Source organism: Sardina pilchardus, chromosome 14 (genome assembly GCF_963854185.1).
Source record: "Sardina pilchardus chromosome 14, fSarPil1.1, whole genome shotgun sequence".
NCBI lineage: Eukaryota > Metazoa > Chordata > Actinopteri > Clupeiformes > Clupeidae > Sardina > Sardina pilchardus.
This window is the reverse complement of record NC_085007.1, coordinates 29,591,423-29,606,503: the sequence shown is the minus strand read 5'-3', so window position 1 is coordinate 29,606,503 and position 15,081 is coordinate 29,591,423. Positions and strand designations below refer to the sequence as shown.

The following is a 15,081-nucleotide window of genomic DNA, read 5'->3' as shown; positions in this document are numbered from 1 at the left end:
AATGACTAGACATAATGGAAAAAAGCTTGCCACACATGGTATTTATAAATATAAATATAAATATAGATAATTATGATAATGATCCAGCATTCATGCCCATGATTACCTTGGCAAATTTCTAAAGTTTTCATTATAGGAACACTTACCGTTTTTTTTTTTTTAGATTAAACTACGTTATTCTCTTAACTAAGACGAGTTGATACATACCATTCACTGGCTCTGGCGCGAGGCGCTACTTTGATAGCACTTTGCAAGCCCAGTTCATTCATTAGGATCCAAACAGAGATGAATTTAGAAAGGACCAAACATCTCCATGTTTTCCCTATTAAAACGCATTGAAACGTGAGAGGTATGTATCAACTCGTCTTAGTTAAGGGAGTACATAGTTTAATATGAAAAAACGGTGAAGTGTTCCTTTAAATACACAAAAAGAAAAAACGAATAGCTCTTTAATAGTTGCAACAAGAGACGGAGAACTGTGGTACAAGTGGCCACAGGGACCCAGGCTTGAATCCGACCCATGGCCATTGTTTTTTTTTTTATCCCACCCTATCTCTCTTTCGCTCTTTCTCTCCCTCTCTCCCTCTCACTTCCTGTCACTCGTCACAGTCCCATCTGAATAACATCAGAAATAAAGAATATTTCATATATTATATTTACTTAAGAAAAGAGAGTTCAAACAAGAGAGTATATGTGAGTAAGAGAGAGAGAGCAACAGATAAAGATAGAAGAGCTGAACAGACAGCAGATGAAGGACTCACCAGCCTTACATTCTTTTTTGCATTTTAAAGCATGTTTGATTCAGTAATAACCGCACCCTAAAGAATGGTTATGGTGCCACAAGTTTATGGTCTATCACGATTGACAAATGTCTATTGTAAGAGTTTAACATTTATACTAGGCAGTCTGCCAGACAGTGAACTGGCCCCAGCTGTTTCAGCTTTCCTCATCCAGTTGGCTTTATAAAACCCCAGGTTGCTTCCTTCTCTGCTGTGCACAGATGGTCCTAATGCATGGATACAAGGTGTCTGGATTACTGTTCATTAGCTTGTGATATTCTACACACACTGCATCTCTTTCTCATCTGTGCCACATATGGACCTCTGAAAGTAAACTATGGCCGTGTGTGTGTGTGTGTGTGTGTGTGTGTGTGTGTGTGTGTGTGTGTGTGTGTGTGTCTGTGTGTGTTGCACAGCAGCAGAAACGGATGTCACTGAAGAGTCTGCTACTGGCCATGATATATATGCCCAGTCACTACCGCTGCTTGTGCATCAGCCATTTACTGGGCTGGACGGCCTTCCTCTGCAATATGCTCTTCTTCACTGACTTCATGGGACAGGTGAGTGAGTAGGCTTCTCCATATAACAACAACAACAACATATTGCATTTATATGGTGCTTTTCAAGGCCCTCAAAGCGCTGCAGTTAGTTCACTCCATTTAGTGGAGAGCTGGGTAAAACTGTGTCAGGATGTTTTTTTAACTACATTTTGAGTGCATTTCACATGGATTTAAATGTCGTATTACATTATATCTACAGTAGCAGACACTTTTTGGCCAAAGTGACTTTTCTGTTAATTTGATGCAATTTTTGTTATTTCTAATGCACAAACAGATGAGCGTTGCTTGACGCCTGGAAGTAAATGCTTGCCTCAATTATGATAATGGAAGTGTGGTGTGTGGCCATGCAGGTTTTGTGTGCCTGTAAGTGTAAGTGGTGATAAAATGGCATGAACAAAATATAGATAAATCCTCAGCAGAGCAGCGGAGGTCTGTCACTTTACTTGCATTAAAAAATGGAAGCCTTCCCTGATAAGTCACCCTCTGTCCGAGAGGGGAAAAAACAGGACGTGAGGGCACATATTGTTTGTCAGTGACAGCAACAGCTTGGCTGCAGTGCACTGCACACATGGCAATGAGTACTCAGTCAGGGGGCGGGGAGGGGGGGGGGGGGTGGGGGGGGTGAGGAACAGACAGGGAAGTTTGATTTAACCTTGACTGTTTCCTTACTGATGAAATATGCATGATGGTTTGACTGGAAACAAATGCAGTTGTGGCTGAATGTATGCGTGGTACTGTGGGCTATAATTAAAAAACAACAGCAGCTGGAGATGCTAATTCTAGGAGTTTATGATACCACGGTTGAACACTAAACACTATATGAATGTAATGGGCAAGGATGGGGTTGGGTCTTATAGTGGTTTTGTTACAAGAGTCTGGTAGTGGATTGAATTAGAAGCTCATTTGGTGATAAAGTCCTTTTCCAGTGTTTAATGTGATGTGTTTTAATGACTTTTATGAGATTGGGGCATCTATAATGTCTTGGCTTGTGGCTATATTTCACTGATACCTGAGAAATGGATTAAACATGTAGATCAACTGCAGAGCCATTATCCTACTCAATAGGCATGTTTACATGGGCACTTCTATTCCGATTAGAAACAGAATAACAGCCCAATCGGAATAAAAATGATCATGTAAACACCTCAATCGGAATGAAAATTCCTGATCCGGAATGAAAGAGGTGGTGTAGTCCGTTCCCATTCTGAATGAACGGCCATGTATACGGTCATTCGGGTTGACTGCTATATCTTCCCAATGAAAAGTAGACAATACAGCTATTCCGATCAAGATTCTAAAGCGCTTACAAGCACCTGATCGGAATAGAAAGTAGCCCGTGTAAACAGACGGCACAACATTAATCGGAATGACAAAAATAACTTCAATCATAATTATATACAATTTTTGTCAGCTGATTTCAGTCAGCCAATTACTTCTCACTAAATCCATGTGTCCAGAACAGGATTTACTCATTAAGTAATTAAATGTTTTAAATGATATTTAAAAGTCTTTTCATCAAAATTAATTACTGAGTGTTGCCTTGGACAAAAGAGTTGAGAACAACAAATGCATAGCATAAATGGACTGTAACTAAGATGCTGAACAGCTGTAATTACTGTGTCTGAAGCAAATGCACTATAGAGGTCCTACATCTTAGCTTCTGAACATATTGTAGAATGAAAGACAAAACATTATGTTGTTGTTGTTGTTGTTGTTGCTGTTGTTACAGACAAGGAATAATTTACATCTAGGTCGCAGCTTATATACTGTAAGTTTCAAGTTTCAAGTTTATTGATATTTAAAGTGCAGTATCACCACAAGCATGGTCTCAACACACTGTACGCAGAGATACCCTATGAGCTAGATAGATATACTGTAGTATCTATCTATCTTAGCCCTTAGCCCACTGCGATCACTGTTATCTGGGGTGGAATTGTGTTTAAGATTCAGCTAACGGCCACAGAGTCACCCAGCACAGGATGCCAAGGACACCATATCTTCCCTCCTCCACTCCAGCATCCACCATCTCCACCATCTTTCTCATCCAATCTGCTGGCAGCCCCTTTGTGTAAGATGATAGCCCTTCCAGAGTAAACGTATGTCCTAATCCATCTCCTTTGTGCTGCTCCTAGATTGTTTACAAGGGGAATCCGTACGCAGACCACAACTCTACGGCGTACGCCACGTATGAGAGAGGGGTGGAGATCGGCTGCTGGGGCCTGTGCATCAACGCTGTGTCATCGGCACTCTACTCCTGTAAGTGCATGCCGGGTTGTCATCAGCCAGAGATGGAATTAAAGATTTGATGGGGGACCATTAAGACTCTGTGTAGGAGGAGGGGAAACAATGTTTCTTTGACACGTTGACCTGTGATAATGCCTGCATTCATTTCACACAGTCTGCTTTGCAAAGGCAATGTTTGTGCCAGAGTGATTCTGTGAAAGTGGCAGAAGATGGATGCCCCGCCCCGCACATCATCCATTTAGTTTGCCATCTCAGTGGAAATTGCTTTTACTTAACTCTCAGACCCCAGCTGGTAATGTGCTCTGGGTTTGCCCGCAGCATGGGCACCCTCTGAGCCTGGAGATTGTCTCTCGCTGCCATACCGCTCTTAGCACATCAGGTGTTTCCCGATAGTTAGAGCACGCCTGTTGATAAATTGCACAGACTCAAGCCTGTTGTGGCTCATTATGGGTGTCTTCCCAGAGAGAGAAAGAGAGAGAGAGAGAGAAAGAGAGAGAGAGTAATCCAGCTCTCCACTGGTAGCAGCAGCTCTTCTCCATGGCACACAGAGGCTCACTGCGCTATCCTAGACAAACATGGGCCATAATTAAGTGACCTGGTGGAATGGATGAGAGGATGATTAAGGGATCTCTTCCTCCATGGGTTCCCATTTTGATTACTACGCAGTCAGTCACAATGATGACAGAAGAGCGCACAACCAAAGTCACCTTGCAGAGGATATATTCCTTAATTTGTGTTTAACATTTTGAATAGTGTATTTGTCACACATTGAATCAACATTGATTAAATTAATATTGATATTGTAGACTATTATATATTATAATGTGCTTATTTTTAAAAATCACTTGTGTTTACTCATGCATGTTAAAACACTTAACAGGCCATCTGTATATTTTATGTTTCCTCTCTCCTTGGAATTAGATGCCCAGAGATTGTTGCTGCCCTACATTGGCCTGAAGGGACTCTATTTTGTGGGCTACTTCATGTTTGGTCTGGGCACCAGTCTTATAGGTCTGTTCCCGAACGTCATTGCCACCCTAACACTCTGCAGTGTGTTTGGAGTGATGTCCAGCACATTGTACACCATGCCATTCAACCTCATCTCTGAATACCATAAGGAGGAAGAGGTGAGACTGTGCCTCTCTGCTTCCATTGGTCCCTTAAAAATGCTGCTCTTAAAGGTACACTATGCAGGTGTAGGTATTTTCAGCAACTGTAGCGCTCTCTCTCGAGTCGCAATGTATTTATATTTTACTTTGTTGTTGTAAATAGCAAACTTAACAACAGGCAAAAACTCTAAAGAGCTATACTGACAAGGTGATGTTTCACAATTAATCATGTGAATTACCATCCAATTGAAAATCTTGCATAGTGTACCTTTAAAGGATCTGTAGTTAATTTCTTTGTTCAAAAATGACCTTGTACTTTGAAAAAGACCTATGCTGTGTTACTCAGATATCTACCAACAAACATGCTACACAACTAGGCCTACCTCTACTTTTACAACTAGGCTACATGTGTAGTTAGTGGTTTAGAGTATTGAGCTAGTAGTTATCAGTGTAAAATCACATTTATCCCTATGAAAGAAAAATGTTAGGGCTGTGTTTTTTAAAAAACGGTACAATTGCGTTATAAAATGGTGGATTCTTCTAATTTAAACATAGGCTACAGACTTTTTCTGTATTTTACAGCAGTCTTCTTTAGTGTATTTTACAGATAGGCCTACATTGGTTTTAACCATTGACTGCTCACAACATTTCAGACGTGTTTTGGTTTTGCAATAATACCTTTTTTAGAATGTACATGTCTAATTCTAAGTTTTCACAAAATCCAAGCATAAAAAAGGCAAGCAAATGACGTTTATCTGCAAATACGGCCATCTCATACATCTAATGAACTCCGGGCGCTCATGCAGCTGCTTAAAAAGATGAATGTCATCACGTTTCACTCAAAATTTGTCGGAGGAGAGGATTTCACTCGCTCAGAGCGACCATCACTTTTTCTTCTCACTCACAAAGTGATGCAGCAATTTTCATCAGAGGAGCTTGTGAAGTGTGAGAAAACACATGTGCAGCGCAGGATGGAATAATCATGATGAAAGAAGAGCTATCCAGAGGTAAGGCTTAGTTGAAATGTAAAGAAATTTGGGTGGTAAAAAATGCTATTAACTGCAAATGATTAGCTAACATTAAAAGGTTTAAGGGGAAGGCCCTAATACGGTGTTAAATGGGTTTTAGATATGTCAAGTCTGACCATAAGCTAGAGGCATGGACGATTCTTCCATAGTACAGTATAGCGCTATAAGCACGAGCAACCGGGCATGTCTCATACTGCTCATGAATTGTCTCCTTTAACCCATCTACAAGGCTAACGAGAGCTCCACACTTCATCGACAGAGCAATGAGCTTTTCAATATTTAAAACAAGGCATTGGCAACATTGTATGTGTGCTAAGAGTTTATTGAGAAGACAGTTTATACAGACACTACACTGGAGTAACTTTCCTGCTTGTTTTCCAGGCAGCACCATTTTGAATTTAAGACCAGATAAGTCTATCAATGAACGTGAATCTTGTGTTGTTTATGGAAGGAGAACTGTGCGTTCCTCTGATGCATACTCTTTGCAAACTTCTTTCCCCATGCATATGACACACCCCTTTTTTTTGAGTGCTCACGAGCACAGTCCTCCTTCCGTCAGCACAAAAGATTTGCGTTCGTCAATAGACTTATCGAGTCTTAAATTCAAGCTATAAAAGAATCTGTAAATGGTTAAATTCGAAATTCTAGATAGGGTCACCCCTCGTCCATAACTCTAGCCTATGGTCATACATAACATAACTAATACCCATTTATCACCAGATTTCCCCTTTAAGTTAACAGCACACTAGTCCTATGATAACCATGAATTCTAATATTTCAAAATGGTTCACATGCCTTCAATGATGCATGACCATCATGATCAAGATTAAGGAGGAGGACTATGTTTTAGATATATTCTTCTGTGTAATTTCTACGTTTGTAGAACCCAACAAGCTGTTATTTGTTATTTATTTATTATAACTAGCATAGCCTAACGTTAGCATTTCCAGCCATATGTGTGAATTAAATGTCCCCAGAAAGTCAGGTGAAACCAATTAATCCTGTGAGCATCAGTATCTTTATGTTTATGTGAAAATTAATTTGTTTCCTATGTTCACCAGTTTGCCATTTCGTTGTTACTGTAATGTGTGTCATGCAATACTCAGAGAAATAGGTTGTCAGAGGCCTGTTTACAGTACATAATACATCTTTATTCATCAACCTAATGTTTATTCTTCCGTCCCTCCAATGCAGAATATGAGCAGAATAAGTGGTAAGTACCTTGGATCTAATGGCTACATACTATAAGTTAATACAGCTTTTTTGTAGTATTCTTCTGATATTTTTCTTATTAATGTTAAACTGGGCATATTGTGTTGCTTTCTTCAATTTTTTTATTTGTAAAATGTTTTCATGTTTGTTTTGTCCAAGAGTATGTCATTAATATAGCTATGGTTGAGTTATTTTATTGTTGTGGTATTTTGTGTAATTTTATTGTTCTACTGCATATGGCATCCATCTCTCAAGCACATATTCAAAGCAGAGCATTCATGAAGATGAGGTGGAGTTTGAAAGAGTTGTGCAGTCCATGGAACTGGTAATAATTAGACTGTCTAATCTATGACAATGCAGGGGAGCAGATTGATGTACTGTAGCTGCATCCATGTATTAGACAAGGTATTTTAGGGCCCATTCAGACCGCCAACGTGCCGTGTGCATTGCGTGTCTGTACCATGACTGCTGCTTCACGTTATGTCTGTAGGCCTACATTCTGCTGCAGGTGCTCTACCTTAGTATTTCCTCACTGTCTCTTTTGAATGGAAACACATTCTACACGCTGTTGTGTGTTGAATGAAAAGTAGGCGCTAGCTGCACCTGAGCTGTGTGTGTCACACAGGCAGAATGCCCGCAGTCAGTATGCATGCTTTTACCCTTTAACATAGGTGTAGAAGGAAAACGGTAAGGCGGCTGTCGCCATGCTTGCAGACTGAGTAGACCCTCAACCAATCTGTCTGAGGTCGTTCATTTGTGTGGTTGGAAAAGTCAATTCTGAGGTCTGTGTTTGCATTTTATTGCTTCCAACATAATTCTTACCCTTGCTGTCATAGGTGAGGATGCCAGTGCTGTTGAATGTAAGGTATGAGAATATCCTGTAGATCAAGTAAGGTCCTGTGGCTAAGTGCAGAGGAACAGAAGTTGAAGAGGAGGTAACAGCAGCTTCCACTGCCTATTTCAACTTCATTGAGCTTTTTGCCAGAATTGGATACTGAATTTTGGTGTCTTGTTAGACTCGTATTCCACTCAATTGTAAGGGTTGGGATGTGTTTCTGTTTTTTAAAGTAATGAGACTGTGTGTGTGTGTGTGTGTGTGTGTGTGTGTGTGTGTGTGTGTGTGTGTGTGTGTGTGTGTGTGTGTGTGTGTGTGTGTGCATTTGCGTGCGTGCGTGTGTGTGTGCGTGTATGCGTGTGTGTGTGTGTGTGTGTGTGTGTGTGTACCTACAGTATGTGTTTGTGTTAGTGTTTAGGTGTGTGTGTGTGTGTGTGTGTGTGTGTGAGTGTGTGTACCTGTATGAGTGCGCCTGGAAATCCAGACACAATTCTGCTTGACCATAGTATTACCAGGTAGTCCATTTACAGCAGTAAAAGCGAGTGGAGTAATTCAATCTCACAGCATGGGAGAGAAACACTCTCTTGTATGCTTTTTGAAGTGCTGTTCTCTTATAGGCATTTCTACTCTTCCCTTTCCATTTTCCTGTTTTGATGCACTTCTCCTCTCCTACAGTATATGCCTTTCAGGAGCAAAAGAAGTCCAGTAAGTGGGCACATTTTCAGTGTATGAATGAAAACCACTGTATTGGCACACATCTACAATTTCTATTAAATTTGTGAAACATTTTCTGAAAGATGTCTCAGTATGGATTTTGTGTAGTCCTGTCATAGCTTAACTTTTTTTGAGTGAAAATGTTGTCTTTACATAGCATTTCAATATTTAGAGACAGATTTTACAGTCACACACCATCATTAATGCATCAAAAGATCCTTTTAAATAATGCTGATATTTTTTTTCAGTGAAATCAAATGGGATTTGAGGTGAAATAATAATAAAAAAAACAGCAGCTGGGTGTCATTTTTACAGGACTCATTGTTGAACATAATGGGCATGTCAACTTTGCTGAAATCCACTGTTGAATATACTGGTGTGTAGTGTACACTGTAAAAAAAAGAAAAACATATTTTCCGCGGGAAAATCTGGCAGCAGTGGTTACCAGAATAATTCTGGAAAACATATATCAAAACTAATCACCTGTACTTTTTCTGTTAAAGTATATTTTTTGTTTTTATGCCTTTATTGATAGTGAAAGTGGAGAGTGACAGGAAGCAAATGGGAGAGAGAGCAGGGATGGGATCCGGAAAGGACCACGGGTCGGGAATCCAACCCGGGTCGCCGGCGTGCGGTGCAGGTGCCCCAGCCAGTTGCACCACAGCTGGGGCCTGTACTGTTTTTTTACAGTGTAGTAAATCACAGTACAGTCACTGTACCCCTAGACAGCAGCACACTGCAAAATTGTGCAGTCCACAGACAACAGTCAGTCAGGAATAAACATCTGAATAAGATGCCATTTAGATTCGCCAACTTTATTTCTGGAATGGCATGAATCAGTGAAGCACAGGATTGAGACCCAGAGGTTGTTTTGTTTAGATTGGAGAAGCAACATGAGGGGATGTGGTGATGATGGATAAGGGGGCGTACTCCAAAACAAGCCCACCATCCTTTAAAGCAACACAATGTATTTCTTCTACCTAAAATGGACCTCAAATGGAACTCCCAAACTCTTTTTGATGAGAAACACTTAATAGTCAGAATCAGATTTCTGTCAATATGTATGCCATGAATGTCTGGTATTGCAAATAGTTTTTTTTTCCAATCAGAAACATGACCCTTTTCATAGGTTCTTGTCAAATTTGGTACCCTATTTAACTCTAAATAACTCCCCAGTATGTTGGAAATTGATTTAAAAAGTGATTTCCTACAGGTTGTTACTTTAAACATGGCAAAAAACTGATCACATAAACATGTTTTACTATTAGACATTTGAAGCATTTTATTCTGTGTATTATAGCTGTTACAAATGGATGGCATGTTTGGTCCCACATCTGCAGAAGGACTGATTGGTTTGATGCAACATTAAATAGCACTATTAGACGTGGATGCTAAATCTGACAGGGAATAATCCTCACTCTGATGCAGCATGTCACTCTGATGATGTATATGCCAAAATAAATATGGCTGCCAAAGGTGAGATAACGTGCTTAGATTTCCCACACACGTCCACCCATACTTGGTAGTCTGTGTGGTAATGACATAGCTGGAGCATGCTTCAACAGTTTCTCGAACATTCCGTTTAGCTGTGCACCATGTGTGCTGAGAATTGCCGAAAAATCTGTTAAATGGTGTTAAAAGGCTTATTTGATTCTACCATATGGCATTCTAGAGTATGACATGCTTAAAGATCAGACTGAGAGCTTTTGCAAGTCGAGACACTCACTTAATTCTAGATGGTAATCTCTATGGGAACAAATTTAATAACTCTGGATGGGGAAATGTGGATGTGTGGTGTGGCAATTAATATTGATTAGTCTCTTAATCCTGAGTTTTGTTCTCCGATTAAAATCAGTGCACCACTAGCGTTTTCATCCTCAGAGTTGTCAGAGCCAATAAACACCAATAAATCTATTTGAATTTAGTGATGCAATGGCTAATTGAACAAACTCAATGAATGCTGTCTGAATGTAACCGCTATTGAATGTAATACAAATCACTTATGAGAACATTTTCACTAGAAATATAAAATATGTATTGTGTGTCTTACCATTTCTGGATTTCTGGGGACAAAGTGTTAAAATTCAAGCAGGACCTGAATAATGCAAGTTTACAACTTTGTCAAATAAATGACATAAATAAATATTTGCAGGCTTTTAAATAAGCGATAAAGTGTCTCACACACCCCGTATCTTTCTCTCTCTCACTCTGTCACACACACCCTCTCTCTCTCTCTCTGTCTCTCTCTCTCTCACACACACACACACACACACACACACACACACACACACACACACACACCTACTCTCTCACTTTCTCTCGCTTTTTCTCTCTGTCTCATTACTTGCCCCTTCTTCTCCACTCCAATAGGAACAGAGGAAATTGGGAACTGTGGATCCCTCCCGGCGTGGTTGTGGCACAGGCGTGGACTGTGCTGCTCTCACGTGTATGGTGCAGCTTGCTCAGATCATCGTCGGCGCTGGACTTGGAGCACTGGTCAATCTGGCGGGCAGTGTCATAGTGGTGGTCCTCTCAGCATCAACAGTGTCGCTTCTGGGCTGTCTCTTCATCGCACTCTTCATCAGACATGTGGATTAAACTTTGTAAAAATTATATGTATAAAATTATATAATAAAAGTACTAACTCCCTTTCCTTGGCTTGTTATATTTATGACCATGTGATTTCATGTGTGCTTGTGTCAACTTTATTTTAAGAATATATTGTATTGAAGATTTGTGCCTTAATCTCTGACTGTTTGGAAATTTGCACTGTAGTGCAGTTTGTTAAAATGTTATACATCAGCTAATGGCAGCAGTTCAAAAATTCTGCAGCTGTGTGATTATTGAGATGACGCTTTGTGTTCAAAATCTCCTCAATGGCCCACACAACGTCACCAATCTCTCTGCAGTCTTTAATACCCGCTATATTTGCTACAGTCACTCATAAGGGGGCGAAAGGATTGTCCATTACACATTCAATTACAGGTTTCAACCCTTTATTTTTTTGAGCGAAATTGAACACTTGCGGAAAGACATTTCGCACTCAACTGAGGTGATCAGACGTGAATTAATGAAGAACTGAAATGGTCAATTAAAGTAAAATGGACAATAGGAATGATGGTCAGTGAACCAACAAATTGAAACATATACAGTATGACTAGCCTATCATGTGTTATGTACTATTAGGAAGAAGGTCATTCTTCCCGTTGTAGATGACAACACCTGGCGGATAGAATAAAAGCGCGGGCTCTGGTGGGTTGAGGCGCACCAGGGCATTCGCCTGCTCCTCGTTCTCAGGCTTACTCGAGGCTGTTAATGGTCTCATGTTCGTGACAGAAGGAGAAGTAATTTGCCAAAACAATTTTTTCAGAGCTTTTCTGAACTCCCTTCGCATTAAACAGTACAATATTGGATTTAGGCAGCTGTTTGAGTGTGCTAGACAAACAGACACGGGAAATATGTAAGCTTGAGTAGTGTAATATTCATCACTGAAGTGAACAACGTTGAGTTTTATAAGAATACCCCAAGCTGTCAGAGCTTGATTAGGCAACCAACAGAGGAAGAAAGAGAGAACAACTATAGTCACAGATCTCGTTACTTTGGAACGTCTCTTTGCACTAGAAGTGTTCACGTTTTTGTTCGTAATGAAGCGCAAAAGTAGGAGATAACAAACGGATATTATTCCTAATGGAATGAGAAATCCCACCAGTACTTTCTGTGCGTGGTATAGCCCCAGCCAAAACGGCGCGTCGCCTTTTCTGACAGGGAATTTCACCAAGCATAGCTCCACATTTGACACGGTGGCTGTTGTGGAGAACACCGCGTTTGGTAGAGCAGCCACTATCGCTGAGATCCATACAGCGACACTCATCCACCTTGCAGAAAAGCGCAGACGGCGTCGTTTGTGCTTCAGCGCAGAGGCTACAGAGTAATATCGCGCAACACTCATTGCCGTGAGAAAAAAGACACTTGCATACATATTCATTGCAGTCACGAAGGAAATGATCTTACACATTGCTTTCCCGAAAAGCCACGTGAAATCCATTGCGTTTTCCACAGCCCAAAAAGGCAGTGTTAAAACAAACTGGAAGTCTGTTACAGCCAAACTGGTCACAAAGAGGTTGATAGACGATTTCTTCCATGCTTGCTTGGCTTTCATTAGGTATAAAACAAGAATATTTCCAATTAACCCAAGAGCACATACCACGGAATAAATAACAGAAATAGTTATTCTCAGAATACCCCATCCATCGCCCATGAAATCGGATTTACCAAATTCGTCTGTGAGGTTGTAGAAGTCCTCCCAAGAGCGATTTGTTTGGTTAAGCAAGACACTAAAATTATCAAAAGCAATTAAGAGAGACCCGAAGGCATCGGTCTCCAAGAGTTCCCCCTGCACCCCCCAGCTCTGCGAAGTATTCCTTCCATTCATCATATCCATCCCATTTCCAGACTGAGGTGATGACAACGGTCCCTGGTGTAAGACTTATGTCTTAAGTTCGGATGTTATCATTCTTTCTGTTTTCCTCGCAGGTTTTGGAGATATGCACATCAATGTATCACATTTGTTTTTTTCCCGTCCTGCATATAGTGACCTTCAGCTCATGATGCTACGAATGAAAACTTAACATTTAGAGACAAGCTCAAAACGTCTAACTCCGACTTCTTACGAACATATGGATTTACTTTTAAGGCAATGCAACACATTAGTTTGATGCCGCCAAATGTTCATGATAAGTGCACATCCTAATGTTGAGAGAGTGTCTGTAACAGGCTATGGGAGCAACAGAAGGGAGGTTTTGTTTTTTTTATACAGCTCAATTCTCGGCGATTGGACAGCATAGCTTTGCGCATCATCATCAGCATCGGTGGTGCGCATGTAACTCCAATTCGCTGGACAGAGAGCTTGTGGGCGCGGTAACAGCGGTGACAGCCATGTTCTCGTCTTCTGTCATGCCTGATTGATATGGACAATTTAGTCTTTGTTTTGTAGATAAGAAATAACTTTCACAACTCTGGAAAATTCATTTGAAATCCAATTAGAAATGGTTTGTTCTATGCAATGTGGATTCAAACTAAAGTCTCCTTTGACCATGAGAAGTATTTTGCTTGCTGCACACATTCCAATTCTTGCTATTATAGAACTGTCCTTTTTTGGAATCCCCATTTTTGAACATCCAAATGTGTAGCCTACAATATCTTTTCATCTTAGCAATATTTTGGATCTAACATAGGACTAGGTTCACATTTTTTCCTTGACTTCTCCCATCTTTTCATGTCACAAGTTCAAATGGTCAGATCATCAGAGACATCATTATCTTGAGCAGATTTCAAATGCACATGTGTATACATGTACACTGTATGCTGATTGATTGGCTTAATGGCATGGTCTAAAATGTCCATTGAACATCACTCCGACAGATGTTCAACAACCGCACACAAATAAATATAATATAAATATGAGTAAATCACTCTTGTCAATTTGGCTATGCATCCTCTTGCATGTAAATGAGTGTGTGCATGTGTGTGTTTGCTTTTGAGTACATGCGTGCTTCTCTGTGTGTGTATTTCGCTTGTGAGTGTGGGGCATGGTGTGTGTGTGTGTGTGTGTGTGTGTGTGTGTGTGTGTGTGTGTGTGTGTCTTTGCATGTGGATGTGTGCAACCCTTCGCTCAATTCCACCATCTACAGGCTGATTGGTGTACAGTCACTAAATGTACACATAAGTTCATTTATTGTATGGCCCCTCATGAACGGAATTCCACGGAATTCAGCATGCATTCAGAGGCTGTCATCGTGATCTTCGGTGTCAAATTTTGTGCAGTTCTGAACATGTCAACCAAAGATAGCTTTGCAGTAAGCTTCGCTTGCTCAGCGGACATGAGGTGAGATAGTTCAACATATCAACAAATGGCCCACACCGGACCTGCTCCCTATCTATTCTCATTTCAGTTATAAGATGCCTGTTTTTAATGGCATGCAATCCCATAAGCAATTTAGCAATTATAGCCTACTGTCATGCCTTCTGCAAAATGAAAATACAAAACAGTCTCTCCTCAAGTCACTCATTGATCAGTATTGTTGTAGTAATAGCATAATAGTATAGTATTATATCCCAAATGGTTTTCAGTCACATATTCTTATATATGTTCAGCCCAGCTTCACACACCTGTTTTTTAACTGCCTGTTTGTCATTCTGAGGCTCATTGGACCCTGCATGGCACTCTTCTGGGTGATTGCCAGATCTATACAGATAGGCAATCAGCACTCCTGCATGTGCTCATTCGGCACATTATTACTTATAGTGGTAGGAGACTAGAGAGAGTGAGAGTGAGCTCCCATTTCCCACCCACTCTCTGTCTCCCTCCTCTCGTCTGTCTTTCTTCCTCTCTCATCTAATGATATCTTTCATCTGGTGAACATGACGTCTGCCATTTTCTGAGATCTTTTGATCAATCTGCTCCACCATTTCATTCTGTTTCAAATATCTCAAAGACTCAAGGTTACCCGAGAGTAGCGCAGCCGCTGGTCAGTCACCCCAAATAGCAGCTGTATTAGCAGTGAGAGGCTCAGAAGTGCACACAAGAAAGGCAATGATTTT

General features: G+C 40.5%; 2 protein-coding genes across 2 annotated transcripts in view; one reads left to right on the top strand and one right to left on the bottom strand.

The window, feature by feature from the left end:
• Nucleotides 1–11,079, top strand: part of slc45a2 (solute carrier family 45 member 2) — a 23,629-nt gene extending 12,550 nt beyond the window's left edge. Inside the window, exons 4-7 of the mRNA XM_062553568.1 lie at nt 1,196–1,339; nt 3,472–3,595; nt 4,505–4,710; nt 10,852–11,079. Of these exons, the coding sequence (XP_062409552.1) occupies nt 1,196–1,339; nt 3,472–3,595; nt 4,505–4,710; nt 10,852–11,079 (702 nt within the window). The remainder of the gene's footprint in view (nt 1–1,195; nt 1,340–3,471; nt 3,596–4,504; nt 4,711–10,851) is intronic.
• Nucleotides 11,080–11,515: 436 nt separating this feature from the next.
• rxfp3 (relaxin family peptide receptor 3) lies at nt 11,516–12,913 on the bottom strand. The gene has a single exon (XM_062553566.1). It carries the CDS (start codon nt 12,911–12,913, stop codon nt 11,654–11,656), a length of 1,260 nt encoding a protein of 419 aa, XP_062409550.1. The 3' UTR covers nt 11,516–11,653.
• Nucleotides 12,914–15,081: the final 2,168 nt, after the last annotated feature.

Coding starts and splice junctions, on each gene's coding strand:
- rxfp3 (XM_062553566.1), bottom strand. CDS start 12,913: ATGAATGGAAGGAATACTTCGCAGAGCTGGGGGGTGCAGGGGGAACTC.